The sequence below is a fragment of the Nymphaea colorata genome, chromosome 3 (genome assembly GCF_008831285.2).
Source record: "Nymphaea colorata isolate Beijing-Zhang1983 chromosome 3, ASM883128v2, whole genome shotgun sequence".
In the NCBI taxonomy this organism is placed as follows: domain Eukaryota; kingdom Viridiplantae; phylum Streptophyta; class Magnoliopsida; order Nymphaeales; family Nymphaeaceae; genus Nymphaea; species Nymphaea colorata.
This window is the reverse complement of record NC_045140.1, coordinates 17,919,133-17,936,132: the sequence shown is the minus strand read 5'-3', so window position 1 is coordinate 17,936,132 and position 17,000 is coordinate 17,919,133. Positions and strand designations below refer to the sequence as shown.

Sequence of the window (17,000 nt, the reverse complement as noted above, 5' to 3'; positions counted from 1 at the left end):
AAGGCAGCAACAAATCTTTCCACGCCTGAACTTCTGAAACACATAAAATATGAGGTCAGGTAGGTTATTTCTTGCGCACGCACTCACGCACATACGAAAGATTAAATGTAATTTTTTGAAATTTCTAGCTGGACCACGAGCATTTTCAAGAGCTTAAACAAGTCAACAACTTAAAAAATTCGAATGCATGGGAAACCAGATCATATACGTTATATGCATGTTACATCTGAAGACAAAGATCGTAGGTATGAGCCCACGAAGCCGATCTTGCGGAACATATCCTACACAGTCGTTGTCACATATAGTTTATCCGCATAATCTTTTATGGTTCAACACGTAGACCTCATGGCAGCAGGTTTTACTGTGTCATCGATTGCGGTAGCTTTCGTATGCTCATAAAATTCAGGTGAAGTGACACGAGACATGCTATATATTGCACAATGCTTCTCAAATCAAACATTCTTTTTATGTTTGTCGAAATAAAAAAATATCAGTTAAAACAAAAGGGCAGTGCCAACATCTCCATAGTTCTTTGTGGCAATTTGAGCCTTCACATCAAGTTTGTCCTAGAGAGAGAGAGAGAGAGAGAGAATGAGGAAGTCACTGTACAAGGAAAAACTTTAGTGGGTATGTTTGATAGTTTGGGATATGAAATCTAAAAGCAAAAGACTCTATGGCTATGTTTTGATACCTTCGTTTTGAAATCCAAGGCTACCACAGATATCTTAAAACTGCGCATCTATAGCTCAATCTCTTCCAATTATAAACATTTGGCGTTATTTTCAATATGATTCGGATTTTAAGTTCGAAGTTGTGAAATCCATGTTTGTTTCAATGGTAGACTTGGTATTTATATCGAACAGAGATTTGAGATATGACTATGAGGCTAGCAAACATAAATTATAAGCCTCAAACACAGAAGCTGTGCATTTCCAATCCACATAAAAATAAAATCTGTGCATCGAATAGTTTCCAAACAGAGAATGCGTTTGTGAAATTTGTTTTGCAAAAAAAAAAAAAGAAACTCTGTGAACGAAATATTCTGCTGTCATTTATACAGGGAGAAAGAGAGAGCCGGAGAGAGAAACGCTTTTTTGACTTTATTGGCGTTTGCCATTTGCGACGCGTGTGAAGGCCTCTAAGCAAGTTGGTTTCCAAGAATTCGCTGACGTAAGGTATTCATTCAAGGGACACCCACCTTCTGGTTCTCTCTCCCTCCCCTTAAAATCTCTATATATAATACAGGCGGTGCTGGTTCTATGTACAGCAGGAGCTGAAGAGCTGTTACAAAAATCTATGGAGAGAAGCGTAAAGGGAGACGAAGAGGCCTCCAAAGGGAAGGGCAGTAGCAAAGGCATCATCTCCATATGGACCCTTTTCATGCACGCGGACGGTGCAGATATGTTTCTCATGGCCCTCGGCTTCATCGGTGCCGTGGGAGACGGCATCACCCTCCCTGTGATGCTGTTGATCATGAGCAAGTTCATGAACAACCTGGGCGATGGCCCTTCCAATGATTCCTCAGTCTTCGTCAGCAGAATCAACCAGGTACCCTTCACCGAACCCTCAGTTTCGCCTCATGGTTCCCTTCATTTCCTTGATCGTCCATGGCCGTTGGTTTTTTCTGCATCAATGGCTCCTGCATGTAACAGAAATCTAGTGCTACCCAATATCTATTACTTTTCGTTTTTTCCCCTTTTGGGTACTGCTATTAACCATTTCTTTGGATTCTGGGAAGGAGAAAAGTTCTGACGTCTATTCAATGATTTGTTTATTTTTCCATGTAGAATTGCCTGATGCTCCTGTACATGGCGTGCGGTTCTTGGGTCGCTTCTTTCCTCGGTAAGATACACAAAAAGTAATGCATTTGATGAAACCTATGCTGATGCCGCCAGTAAACAAGTATACCCACAGAGACTGCTTTTACGTTAGAGTTCTTTCATTTCATCGTCAATATTAAAACACAACAGCAATTTAGAGTTTTCTGGGTTTTGTTTATTCACGTCAATATTAAAAGAGAAAAGCATTTTTAGGGATTTGTTACTGAGATGCATAAGTTTTTGGTGATCATTAAAGAGGGCTTCTGCTGGACAAGAACCGGAGAGAGACAAGCGTCCAGAATGAGGGTCAGGTATCTGAAAGCAGTGCTAAGGCAAGACGTCGGATATTTTGATCTCAAGGTGTCGAGCTCATCGGAAGTTGTGAACAATGTTTCTAATGACAGTTTGGTGATCCAAGATGTCCTCAGGGAGAAGGTAATCTTCATTAACTTCTGGATTTGAAATCACATCACTGCTTATGTATACTGTTATTGACCATAATTTACAAGAACATATAAGTTTTTTTTTTTTTTAGAACACGGCAAATGTATGGTAGGTCCTACAAGAATACCTACATTTGGTTAAAGGGACTCCAGCCTGAAAAGGAGAAGGATATCGAAGTACAAAAATCAAGAAATTCGCCCCCCCCCCCCGTGAAGAAAGTAAAATGATCATGAAGTGGATTCCGTAAGAACCTAAATAAGAATGTGATCGAATGGTTTGTTTAAATGGTTAGAAGAAAGTGAAAAAGTTCATATCTTTCCTTTTCTGAACGATTTTTTTTTTTTTGGCAAACAAAAGAAGATCGTGTTTTTCGTTTTGGCACCGAAAACATTTTCTGAAACAGATCATATCCTAATTATGAGTGATCATTGAGATCTTATAATTGGCTTCCACGATTAACGATGGAGATGAGATAGATGGGGTTTTGTGGAGGAACTGGTCAATTCTGGGGCCATCAGCTCGATGGACCCATGTATGTGTAACCATTCCTCAATGCCCAAGAGGGGCCTACATATTCTGTAAAGAAAACGCAAACCTTAAAAAGCAACCAATCCCGCATCATGAACTTCCATGGCGAACAGAGAGGATCAGCAAATACACACATGCAGTAGATAAAGATCATATCTTTTAATGCAATCATAAAGTATTAGCTAATATTTTTCTTTTTTCTTCTTTGTTTGTGCTTCAATAGATTAGGCGCATTACTTTCTGTCTAGACTGCCTTTCCTGTGGAGAACTCATGGAAGAAAGCAAACTGAGAGAGACTCACAATTTTTTCTTCTTTTCCTTTTCCTTTTCCTTTTTGGTTAGTCCCCAAGATCAGTAAAAGTTAAAAGAAAAAGCAATGTCCACAAGCACAGTAGCAGGCTTTCAGTTGGTAAATCTCATGAATTTTTTTCTACTTTTAAAAGGAGTCCATCTTTTCTCTACCGGAGAGATGCCCTTGTGGATTCTGAATTTTGTGGTGTCCTGTCCACTGGGTGACATTACAAAAGGTACTTGCAGGTGGACCTGCAACATGAGCTTTAGACATACACGTCTGGCAGTGATGCACTGGAAGTGTGGGCTTTTTTGGTCAATGGCATACATTTCGTCCGGCGCCACCAATCTAGGGAGCACGCCTTCCTTCTTTTTTTCTTGTGTTACATTCTAATTTTTTGTCTTCCTGCAATGAACAGGTACCAAATCTGATAATGAATGTATCAACATTTATTGGGAGTTACATAACAGCATTTGTATTGCTATGGAGGTTGGCTTTGGTGGCGTTTCCTTCTGTGGTCGTCCTAATAATACCAGGATTGATGTATGGGAGGATCCTCATAGGGCTAGCAAGAAAAATGTTGGAGGAGTACAACAAGGCAGCAGTTATAGCAGAGCAAGCAATATCATCAATAAGGACCGTGTATTCCTTTGTGGGGGAGAGCAGAACCATGGCTGAGTTCTCTAAAGCACTGGACGGTTCGGTGAAGCTGGGGATTAGGCAGGGTTTCGCTAAGGGTCTCGCCATTGGAAGCAATGGCATAACATTCGCTATATGGTCTTTCATGGTTTGGTATGGCAGCAGATTAATCATGTATCATGGTGCTAATGGAGGGACGGTCTTTGCAGTTGGTGCCTCCATTGCGGTTGGTGGCCTGTAAGTCCTCTCCCTCTCTCTCTCCCCTTCCTTTTGCTATGTATATGTATATATATACTTAACTTCCAAAATTTGGTGCAATATTCTGAGCCATTAGTTCTTCCCATGTCTAAAAAAACACATACACATTATTGAAAATATCTGATGCGACAAGTTGATAGGCCAATTACAAATGTCCCAAAAAGACAGCCAATGTTAAGAGTGTAAATAATGAGTTTTTCTTCTGAAATCCATGTTGCTGCATGAGAAGAAAATGAAAAAAATGTACTTGATTTTCTAAAAGGGACCATTCTTATCTAGTGAATTCTGAGCGATATAGTACTGGTCATGTATCCTCCACCCACTCAGGGGTGGGCATCGGGCCGGGCAGGCCCCAGTAAGAACCGGGTTGGGCCGGTCTTGGGCCCGATACCTGAAACCCATTTCCAGGCTCAGCCCAACCCAGCCTGGTTTTTTGTAAGTGTAATCGGACTGAATTGGGCCCCTATCGAGTCGATCCGAGCCCGCCCATCGGGCCTGGGCCCGTACCAGGCTGGGTACCGAGCCCCCACCGGCGGCTCGGCCCGGTACCCGCCCCTACCTCCACCACTTGAAAAGTAGCAGGAACAATTGTTGGGACAACAACACACACATATATATAAACAATTGTTGGGAGAATTCAATTTTTTCCGTGTTTAGCTGAAAAAATAGTTCTTGGCATAAGATGTATGCCAAGAAAATGTTCTTGTATATCTTATGTGCAAGTGTATTTTTTTCAGTGTGGGCTTGTTTAATGACAGTAAACACACACATATATATATATATAATAAGATAATGAAAGCTGCTTTAGAGCACAAGTTGTTGCATATACAGCTGTATTTCCGTGCATGGAATGAGATCGGGGAAATAGCAAAAATACTTGGAATACATAATTGTTTAAAAAAACACGATTTGTTTGGGAAAAAAAAAGTAACGATCGTACTTAGAAAAATAAAAAATATTTTGTTGGCTTATACATTCTAAAACGGCAAAAGAAAAGAAAAAATCTCTTCACTAAGCACTAGCTTTAGCACCTAGTGATACCTAGATGCTAGTTTTAGTGTAAGATAGCCTTGCAACGTCTTTAGAGTACATAAGGTATCATCTCTGTGCCTTTTCCTTTCAACCTTTTGTTGTTCTTCCTTAATCTTGTGTTTATTTTTTTTCTTTTCTCTTTGTTGGCACAGGACCCTTGGCACAGCTCTTTCAAATATGAAGTACATCACCGAGGCATGTTCAGCAGGGGAAAGAATCATGGAGGTGATCAGCAGAATCCCAGAGATCGACTCAGACAACATGGGAGGAGAGGTTCTAGAGGATGTGAGGGGTGAGATTGAGTTCAAGAACGTGGAGTTTGCCTACCCATCAAGGCCAGGAACAACCATATTTGAGGATTTTTCCCTTAAGGTTCCGGCAGGCGAGACTCTTGCGCTAGTTGGCGGCAGTGGATCCGGCAAGTCCACCGTGATTTCGTTGCTCGAAAGGTTCTATGACCCACTGGGTGGGGATATCTTCCTCGATGGGGTGAGCATCAAGAAGCTGCAGCTCAAGTGGCTCAGATTACAGATGGCCTTGGTGAGCCAAGAACCAGCTCTGTTTGCGACCTCAATAAAAGAGAACATCCGGTTTGGCAAGGAAGACGCTACGGAAGAGGAAGTTGACGCCGCAGCCAGAGCTGCCAACGCCCACATTTTCATTTCTCAGTTGCCACAAGGATACGATACACAGGTAACAACCTTATCGACAATAATATATTTTTGCCCTATGCTCAAAGAAGAAAAACGAAGAATCATGTTCATGGGAAAACCTCCCCGAGATAAAATCTTGGAGTTCCTGGATTTTTTTCCTTTTTCCTTTTTAGTTGGGTGAAAACCGCGTTAGGCATAAAATTCTAATGGCCATCCCCTTATGCATCTAAGGTGTTGACTTGTTTCAACCTTTAGGTGGACCCAACCTTTATCTCAAAGATTATGCTTGCCACCAATTTCAGCTTAAAGAAATAATGAACTAGAGCATGATAACAACCACGAGATTTGAACTTCAAATTACTTATGTATGAATCACTTTTTACATGCAATGTTCAAACTTCGTGAGCTTTGTCATGCAATGGTGCCTTACTCTTTTGAATTGCGAATGATGGCAAGTGTGACACTAGAATTTAATGGTGTATTGTAGATATTCTTTTCAAACCTTGAAGCAAGCCACAATATTAGAGGAATAAGAGCATGATTTTGAAGTTTTACAAGAAGGTGGTTTTCCATAAATAAGCATTTATTTTTTTAAACTTCTAAACAAAACATTAGCAAAAGCAAACATTAATGGTATAGCAAAACTGATTTTGCTTCATAAGAAGATCTTTTCCAAATGTTATTATCTTAAAGTGCCATCCTTGTTTTTTTGGCATGAAATGGGATTCCATAGTCAAGTTGTCTGACAAATGCTACATCCAATAAAGTACATCGGGTAGGCGTGGACTATAATCGCCATTATGGTTGCACCCATTGTGGTCTGTCTTACGTACTTATTTTAAGATCCAACTGAGATAGATGAATATATGTTTGGGTCCCATTTGGACAGGTAGTGGACTAATCAATATATATTGTCATCATCTCTCTCTCGCTCTCATATGCACACACACACACATGCATGTATATCTCCAGACTTGTTGTAGTTATAGATAATAAAGAAAACTAATTGGCACATTATTGAATAGGTTGGGGAGAGGGGCATCCAAATGTCTGGTGGCCAGAAGCAGAGGATTGCCATCGCTAGAGCCATAATCAAGTCGCCAAAGATCCTTCTCCTAGATGAGGCAACCAGCGCATTAGACTCAGAATCAGAAAGGGTGGTTCAAGAGGCCCTGGATCAGGCAAGAGTAGGCCGGACGACCATCATCGTTGCTCATCGTCTTTCGACGATCCGTAATGCAGATACAATAGCAGTCGTTCAAGGAGGGCAAGTGATGGAAGTTGGATCACACGAATCGTTGATCCAGGATGAGAAAGGGCTGTATTCTTCACTAGTGAGATTGCAAAAGACAAAGGACAAGGAGGAAGGACAGAACTCGTTGGCTCAAGAGAACCTGATAGGTGCAACAAGTAGGAGTATGAGCGGTAGAATCCAAAGGTTGAGCAGGTCAAGCTCCATGGATTCAGCCGCATCGACGCAAACAGATATGGTTGTGAGCCCATCTGAGCCTGTTTCTGTGCCTTCATTCAAGAGGTTGTTGCTTATCAACAGATCAGAGTGGAAAGAGGCCCTCACCGGCTGCATTGCAGCCACTGCCTTTGGAGCCATACAGCCTACCTATGCCTTGGCGATGGGCAGCATGATATCGGTCTTCTTCCTCCCCAGCCACAGCGAGATCGAGAACAAAGTCCGAATTTATGCACTTATTTTTGTTTTCTTGGCCGTCTTCTCCTTCCTAGTCAATATAATTGAACACTACAATTTTGCTGCCATGGGCGAGGCTCTAACAAAACGAATTCGGGAGAGAATGCTCTCGAAGATTCTCACCTTCGAGGTTGGCTGGTTCGATGAGGACGAGAACTCTAGTGGAGTCATATGCTCTAGACTTGCCAAAGATGCCAATGTGGTACGCTCCAATTTTTCTATGTTTCACTTTCCAAAACAATGAAAAAAAGTGCGCGGAGTTCATGAACTTGGTCAAGGGTTCATGATATATAACATCATACTTCACGTACTAATTAATGAAGGCTTAAAAAAAAAAAATTCAACTCATGCACCTGCAAAGACTATGGATGAACAGATTCTATGAGAGTGCACTATAAGTTTGGCCTTTTTGCTCATAATTTTCGTTGGCCTTGAATTTTTGTAGGTGAGGTCCTTAGTCGGTGACAGAATCTCTCTCCTGGTTCAAACCGCCTCTGCCGTGGTCATAGCTTGTACCATGGGTCTGGTCATCGCGTGGAGGCTCGCCATCGTCATGATCGCAGTGCAGCCCATAATTATAATTTGCTACTATGCAAGGAGAGTTCTGCTGCAGAACATGTCGAAGAAGGCGATTCGATCACAAGACGAGAGCTGCAAGTTGGCTGCAGAGGCAGTGTCAAATCTTCGAACGGTGACAGCCTTCTCCTCACAAGCCAGGATTCTAAACATGTTCGAACTTGCACAAGAGGCACCTAACAGAGAAAGTGCAAGACAATCTTGGCACGCCGGGGTTGGCCTGGGCACATCCCAGAGTTTAATGGCTTGCACTTGGGCTCTTGACTTCTGGTATGGAGGCCGGCTCATTTCTGATGGCTACATCGGCGCCAAGCAGCTTCTTCAGACATTCTTTGTTCTAATAAGCACCGGTAGAGTCATAGCCGACGCCGGCAGCATGACCTCAGACCTAGCCAAGGGTGCAGACGCAGTGAGCACGGTGTTCTCGATCCTTGACAGGTACACCAAGATCGAACCCGATGATCCGGAGGGGTACAAGCCCGAAGCACTCAAAGGACAAATAGAGCTCAAGGATGTCGACTTTGCGTATCCATCCAGGCCAGACATTATGATATTCAAATCATTCTCTCTAAAGCTAGAAGTTGGCAAATCAACCGCATTGGTAGGACAAAGTGGGTCAGGGAAGTCGACGATCATCTGTTTGATAGAGAGATTCTACGACCCGATCAAAGGCGTGATAAGGATCGATGGCAGGGACATAAGATCATACAATCTGAGATCATTAAGGAAACACATAGCACTGGTTGGCCAAGAGCCGACCCTGTTTGCAGGGACAATAAGGGAGAACATAACGTATGGTAAGGAGAACGCGACGGAAGCAGAGATCGTGGACGCAGCCCGGGCAGCTAATGCTCACGAGTTTATTGGCTCGCTTAAGGATGGATACGAGACATGGTGCGGAGACAGAGGGGTTCAATTATCAGGGGGTCAAAAACAGAGAATAGCCATCGCAAGGGCCATCCTGAAGAACCCGGCCATCTTGCTTTTAGACGAAGCTACGAGTGCACTAGATAGCCAGTCAGAGAAGGCTGTACAAGAAGCACTGGACAGAGTCATGGTGGGTAGAACCAGCGTGGTGGTAGCGCATAGACTTGCCACCATCCAAAACTGTGACACCATTGCTGTATTGGAGAATGGAAGGGTGGTGGAGAAAGGCAGCCATGGTGCACTGTTAGCCAGGGGAGGGTCCTACTTTTCCCTCGTCAAACTGCAGAATAGAAGCAAAGGCAGCAAGTAGGTTCGGCCAGGCCAAAAGAGGAAGCCTGATTTGATAAACAGAGATGTCGTTGTCTTGGTTCATAGTGCCGGTACGGGATCCACTAAGAGTTTCTCTTCTCATTTTTCCTTTTTCCTTCAAAGGTGACACTGTCGGAGATGAATGAGGAGAGCACCATGGGAAGGGATGGGCGACCTATCTTTTCTACATGTTTTGATGTTTGTGATATGTATCTATTTAATTATTTGACATAATGAATCTCTCTCTCTTTTTCTCTCTCTCTCTTTTATCTCCAATGATGAATGAATTGTAGATGTGTAGCGCAACTAGTCGGGTTGGATAACTATAAGAACATGTCCTCTGTTTCAGGTTTGGAGTGTAGTATTTAATTATGTGTAGCGCAACCAGTCGGGTTTGGTGCATGGTATTTTGATGGTGTCGATGAATGTTGATGTGAAATCATGAATATCATTGTGAAGGCCAAGTGAACCGATTATTGTCTGCTGTGGGGATTTATGTCCAAGACTCAAAAGCAGCAACCGTAGATAGTCTCGTGAGGCACATGCCATCCACAATTGAGCAAGTTCACGATGATGTCGACTTCGTGGCAGGGGACAGACGTTGTTAAAGTTTGAACAGATGATATCCATTCAAGTTAGTGACACTCACGACACGTCCCTATCGGACGAGAGGGTAGCGTTTGTGGGCACTGCTGGTGTACATGTTTTCAACAGTGAAGGTCACGGCCGAATTCTCGGACAAAAGCAACTAAGGTTCTGAATGCCCTCTTCCCGTCAAGCCACTATTGTCCTGTTGCACCAAAATATTCTGATCTTCATAATTCAAGATCACAAAAGGTTGGTGCTGCGCATGCACCACTCCTCCATATATGCACCTTGACCCTTTGAACAAGGCCGCACGCTCATGAGGATCGCATCTGTTCAATAAAATAACTAAAACCTCCGACTCCAATCGTATCTGTTCTTGGTTAGTGCGAGAGAAAATCTCAGTTGGGTAATCTCAAATATTCCTTGACAAGCAGAACTCAACGCTAACGTGAATGGTTGGTGTCATGATCAATCGAGTATGCGATGATGAATTGAGTCACTGTCTGCGTGTAAGTCATGTTATATTACAACAGTGTTAACCAGTTAGTATAATCTCTCTCTCTCTCTCTCTCTCTCTCTCTCTCTCTCTCTATATATATATATATATATATATATATATATATATATATTTCATATTTTAGCTGTGTGCATTTGAACGGAATTGAATGCAATGGAATACCTATAAGCCTACCATGCACACAAAAAAGTAAAAATTAAAATAATTTTTAGATGACGTTTATGATATACGCACATCTGTGCATGGTCAAGTAGATTTTTATCATGGATTACTTTTAACAAAGTGATGGTAGTACTGGTTGAGGAAGCAACAAATCAATGAGAATCGTGGCTCGAATGTTGGTCTGATTCGAATTTCAAGTTTATGATGTCGAACGCTTCACCATGCTTAAGTATTCCATGCATCATGACGATAGGTTGGACATACATATCTGGTTTAATATTTACATATTATCCATCAAATATCTTTAAGCATTTCAAAATTTCCAGAAAAGGCGGCCGCTTTTGAAATGGAAAACATACCTGTAAAGTGCGTATAAGATGTATCCCATTAGAATAAATTGTTAAAATTAATGCAGTTTTTTCCTGATAAATTAGACATCGTCGTAGATTTTCAGAATCAGTAAGGCCACACACATTACAGTAAATTAACCACAAGTGTCATAGTCAACGTCTAATCATGCATTTTGATTCCTGCATCTTTTATAAAGATCACATCTGAATTGCCAAAATATGGTTTCTTAGTGTAGAATCCCCTAACCCATGCTTAAGTAGTAGGCGGTGGCTGTGTATCGACGTGTATGAAATGGGGCCTGTTGATTTTCAAGTTGGTTGTTTGGTTCAATGTGGAAGTTAATATTTAATTTTCTAATATTCCATCCTGCAACAATTTCATCAGAATATTTAAAGATCAAAATGCGAAATGGGAATAACTGCTTTATTTTATTGGCCCTGCTTAATTCAACGAGCATTAAGAAAAATTAAGTGTAGAATAACACATCAAGCGCATGTCATCAGATATGCTGTGGAACCAAATACTTTTCGTTTCTTAATGAAATTTCCATATTTGGTAAATCAGATATACTGAGGCCTACTCAGTGTTAAATGTCTAGAGTGGCTATGAATTTAGTCTCGTTTCCTTTTAGAACCTAATGATAAGAAGTAAAGAAGGAAAAGATGTAAGATTCCTACAAGTTGCGCCTTCTTTTTTAAAGCTCTTTCATGTCTTCATGTTTCTGGTTCCAGATTAATTCACAGATATTACCACTTTTTCCAATTTCCCTTTTCAATAGAGCAGGCGCAATTGCAGAGCTCTCTCATATTATATCAACATAGAGACCAACTAGATATCCAACTTTCGGTCTTTTCCAACTTGAAAATAATATGTTCATGTTCATGGTATTCATCACCACCTTTTCTTTTTCGAACAATGAGGAATCTGCAGAAAAGTGACTGGCAGTGATGGACTCTCTCTCTCTCTGAACATCGATCAAAGAAGTCATTTCGAAGATGCGCTTCCACAACTTACCATTATCTGTTTGGATCATGCCCATGGGTAAGCGGGACCGGTTATTCCCGTCAGTCAATAAAAGGCACTTTTGACAATGGTAGTGCTAAGAGCTTTCCCGCGTAAGGTGCTTCTTTGAAATCAATACCATTAATCTCTTTCAAGCAAATGGATTATGAAATGAGAGTCTAGGTGCCTAAAAACCTCCCTTTTACTCCTAGTTTCACTCTCTCTCTCTCTCTCTCTCTCTCTCTCTCTCTCTCTCTCTATATATATATATATATATATATATATATATATATATGGAAATTCACATGGAATGATGAGGATTACTTCTGAAATGTGAGGCAATCATAACAGCTACATAATATAAGATCACCTTTTTATTGAAACTATCATGAGCGACTTGCCTGTTCCATGTCCACGAACATAATAGTGCAAAGATATGCTTACTGTCAAAGGTGACAGCGGTGCCCAGAAGAATTTGAAATAGCAGCATCAAACCATGAGTAATTTTTTATTTGGTTATCCGATCGACCTTTCATTTAGAGCATATATATGGATATAAAGAGCACTTTCTTGATTAAAAACTCTCTCGCTTTCTCTCGATGTTGACTAAAAGCAAATCTCATGTATTAGCAAAACATGAACGTGTCACATGCACGCAGCACAGTGCAAGGAGATGATGTCCTTGAGTTCTAGAAGTAGGCCAAATATGAGGATCCATTAAGCACATTCTTTACTGAATTAAGAGAAAGACAGCCGATCGTATCAAATACAGATCTTCGTCTTCACGTAACTAAAATATGGTTGCCGAAAAATTTGCAGAAAATCAAATGAGAAGGCCGAAAAGATGCCCTCAAGTGCTCCATAATGGATTCAGTCTGATAGGTACAGGGATCTTCCAACAGGGCAAAAGGAACCAAGATTTGGATGCCTTGAGAAAGCGAGAGCGATTTATGTCATCAGCTCTACTTTTTCCCTTAATTTGTTGCAAATGAATTCATGTAAAAGTTGTAAGAGCTCGAAAAATAATATCATACAGAATCCTTTAAAGCGAGGCATAGGATCATGGCGCATCTTTAGATGCCTGTAAGTGGAGTTTGGCACTCAGCAAAGCTTAGAGAGATCTACGAGGAGGGAGAAACGGTGGCCCTCACCTTTTCATCTCAATTGGTATCAACAATAAGGTGCGCTTTGTGAATTTAATAGCAAGAACCGAAATGTCATCATACCCCAAATTGCTAATTCCAACACTTTGCACCGCCAATCACATGGAAGGATCTCTTGTTGGGGCCTAAGATCCCCGCAAAATACTTCCATGTGATTTGGTGGGGGTGGATGAAAGCAGTTGGGATCACCGTAAGAAGGTGACAGAAAAGCAGATGCCCTCAGAGCTTGCTTATCTCATAAAGATGTTGAAGTTGCTTGCATACGATATATACAGATATATACATATACATATATACATATATATATATATATATATACATATATATATATATATATATACACTAATTTAATGTAACTCATGTTTTAATTCAAGTTATTTTTGTAAAACAATTGATTTTTCTACTACCAAAATTTGGATTTGATAAATAGTTGTTCAATTTTTCATTATTAAAAGAAACATTGTTAATGTAGAAAAAATGAATAACTTAATATATGTTTCCCACTACATTACTCTTAAGATCACATCTATAAGGTTAGATTGCCAAAAAAAAAAAGAAAAAGAAAAGCTTTGGTCTAGTTTTTGTTTCTTACATAATTGGTCTGGTGTATATGTATATATTACCAAACCCACATTATCTTATATGGTAGGATCTTATATGCCATCAATTTTGAGGAGATCAGACAATGAAAATTAAATTGTCAATATTGAAGTCAAGTTGTTTTTGAAAAGTATTTAATACCCTTTAAATGAGTTACACAAAGTATTTCATTTAAGAAAACTCATTTGTTTCCTTTTTTGTCTCTCTTTCTCTTTTTCTCTCTTCTCCTTAAAAAATGGTTTTGGACTTTTGAAATAACAGCTTGACTTCTATATCTACAACTTAATCTCTATCATCAAATCTCTTTGAAATTGATGACCTATGTTATTCCCATCAAAATTTGGTTCATGAGGGTTTGGTAGCTACCTGTTTTCTTCTCTTTATATATATATATATATATATATATATAAACCATAATCGGACATGCAAAATGTGAATCCACAATTAGTCAAAAATTCCAGCTACAAGCTATTGATACTTTTTAAATGTTTGAGCACCACATTTGCTCTTAAATTAAATTACATTGTCCAGAAACACACACACACACACACACACACACTACAGTTATAAGTTAAAAGGAAAAAACCATTTCATTTATGAAAGATACACTTTTCGTAAGTATGTGTAGGTGGACAACTGAGATTAATATCCTGTGATCACACATACATATAATTTTAAAAATATTAACTAGTTAATTGGATTACTTAAGGTTGTTTCTGTTGAATCCAACCACAGTACACCAACCAAAAAGATGTGCTAGGATATGAAAACGATCAATTTGAAATGAAAAAAATTGCAGGAAGCTAATGGTTATATCATATTTTGAAAAATAAGTATATCTAACGGGTTTAAATTAACTTATCAGTTAGTAAAAAGAAAACAACATACTACACTTTTTATGTTGCTTCATTTACCAAAAATTACATTTCGACTCTTGTTAAAATTTTAAAGCTATAATTCAACCAAAAATTCTTAACTCCGCCCCTGTAGATACATATATGAGCAAAACTAATCATAGTACAAGTACAACAGGAATATAACCCGTTTTAGAACATTCAAATCATTTTTTTCCCCTCAAATTGCACAGAACGATGAGTACACCTAATGCAACATTCGTGATATACGATATGCGTTACCAATCATCTACCGCTATTTCTCCATCCTGGTGCTGCTCGGATGCCTACCTGTTATCTTTGCAACATCTATCCTGTAAGAACTTTTGGGGAAAAAACATATGTTTGCATCTTTATGTTACCTCGAGCCAAAAAAAAAAATCTTTTCTTTACCTGAACTAAAACAAGGTCCTCAAAGACCTACGGTTACATCTCTAAGTTGCCAAGCAGCCTTGCCCTGGTTGCTGCCATCACTCATTCATTCTCTATTATACATGAATATCGAACATAAGTAGAAATACAGCAGGCCCAAAGTCTCAAGAATATCAAAGGCAAAAATATATATATACGTGTAATTTAACAACTAGTTGTATTTAGAGTTGGCCACCGTTAGTATAAGGTTTCGTTGGAAGCATAAGCATCAAGAAATTATGGTTCCCTCTCGAACTCCTATAGTGGACAACAGAAATTGTTGAGAAAATGGGACACCCAGAAGATGCAATAACATTAAAAATCTAGAACATGTAGAAACTGTTCAGCATTTGGATGAGAAAAAGAATTCCAAGCAGCAAAAATTTGGAAGAGTGATCTATCTTGAGGAATGTCACGAAGTAACACCCAGAAGTAGTAGTCCACACCTATTACAGCACAGAAAAGGGAAGAATTGACTCCAAAGAAGAGAAACAAAATAAATGTTTCCACCTCACAGAGGGAAGATATTTTCAAGACTATAGAAGCTAGGCTTGGGGAAGGGAACCCGCTTTCCGCATATATCTTTACAGTGGTTCTCGAGATGTTCATTAGGAAAATGAAGGCGCAGCAGGAACTTACATCCACTTACATCACCCATCTATGAGGTGTGGATCTCTCATCCCCCAGTTTACAGATGATCTTGTCATATTATTATTTGTTGTAAGACTAGGCGGAAAGCTGTAGAAAAGATCTGCTGCATTTTGAAGCCATTCAAGCATGAGGTAGACATGTTAGTGAATCCAACGAAGTCCATTATTACTCCTTTTATCGGCACATTGTTACTCCTTTTATCCAACCTCTGCTTCCAAGTACTTAGATCTTCTCCTTTTTGTTGGCAATTTGGAGTTCTATGCCCGACTTTTGAACAAGGTTTTGAAAAAATTCAGAGGTTGGAAATCAGTCTGCCCGTCTTACGCAAGCCGTTTATGCCTCATAAAGCATGTCGCAACTGATCTTGTTGACTACTAGTCCAAGTCCTTGAGAGGCTGTTTCGCATTGTAAACATCTTGTGAGTGTTTTTAAGTTTGCCTTTAAAAAGTTTAATGAATCAAATAAAAAATTTTGAAGCATATTCATGGAACACTCACACTATATTCCTAATACCAAAATATTCCTAATACCAAATGGAGCTAACCAACATGATGATAGTTAACTTACTATAGAACCACCATGGAGGTTTTGTTGCTCGCGCTCAGCAGGAAAGATCGATGTTTCCTCTTTCCAGAGGGAGGGGCGAATATAATGGCAGTGATTCAAGGAAGCCAAGTCATGGATGGATCGCATGAGTCACTGATCAAGGATAAGATCAAGGATTTCCTCGCAATTCTTTTGTACATTCCAGTTTTTGTCATAAATATTTCTTTCTGACAAAAGTCGGAGGACATTCTATGCAAGGTTGTTGCAGAAAGCATGGTGATAGGCTATAAGATCTTTATAGATATTCACCCAGATGTCCACATTTTCTAGATGACAAAAAAAATAAGTGTCCTGTCGTAAGAATTTCCATTTTCCCAACTAGATAATTCTTTGCTAACTAGATGGAGTTAGAAGAAGTTTTTTCAAGCATATGAGGAACCAAAAAAAAATAAAAAACCATTATAATCAAGATTCGAAGTAGACAGAGTTCAATAACTATGACTTATAAATGTAAACAGAAACGCGAACTTCGCCTTTCGTGCTTGGCAAATGCAACTCACGTAAAAACAGGAGGTAGGCAGAAACATGCCGTGCTTCTTGCATTCTTTGCCTCTGACTCCCACGCCAGGGATATGAATCAAACATGCCAGTTGAATATTAGGTCGTGCTAAGAGGACGCAGACAGCTTTATACTTCTGCCCAATCACTGAAAACTGATGAGCCTAGAAGAAAATGCACATGAGAATTTTGATATTCGACTTCTGCAATTACAGTCTTAGATACTACTTTTCTAATGGGAAGTTACGTTCCATGCATCGCTTTGTGTTAGAGAGAAAGATTTCATGATAGTCGACTTCCGCAATTACATTCTTAGATACTATTTTTCAAATGGGAAGTTATGTCCCCATGCATCGGTTTGTGTTAAGAGAGAGA

General features: G+C 39.8%; 1 protein-coding gene across 2 annotated transcripts; it reads left to right on the top strand.

Annotated features, from left to right (window-relative positions):
* The first annotated feature begins 1,270 nt into the window (after window positions 1–1,270).
* On the top strand, window positions 1,271–9,439 carry LOC116250855 (putative multidrug resistance protein). Of its 2 annotated transcripts, none has more exons than XM_031624819.2 (7): window positions 1,271–1,548; window positions 1,788–1,842; window positions 2,077–2,255; window positions 3,503–3,960; window positions 5,166–5,706; window positions 6,692–7,573; window positions 7,817–9,439. In XM_031624819.2, exons 1-7 carry the CDS (start codon window positions 1,297–1,299, stop codon window positions 9,182–9,184), a joined length of 3,735 nt encoding a protein of 1,244 aa, XP_031480679.1. In that variant the 5' UTR covers window positions 1,271–1,296; the 3' UTR covers window positions 9,185–9,439. The 2 variants fall into 2 exon arrangements, with proteins under 2 accessions (XP_031480679.1, XP_031480680.1); XM_031624820.2 differs by having other exon boundaries at window positions 1,476–1,548; window positions 2,034–2,255.
* The last annotated feature ends 7,561 nt before the right edge of the window (window positions 9,440–17,000 follow it).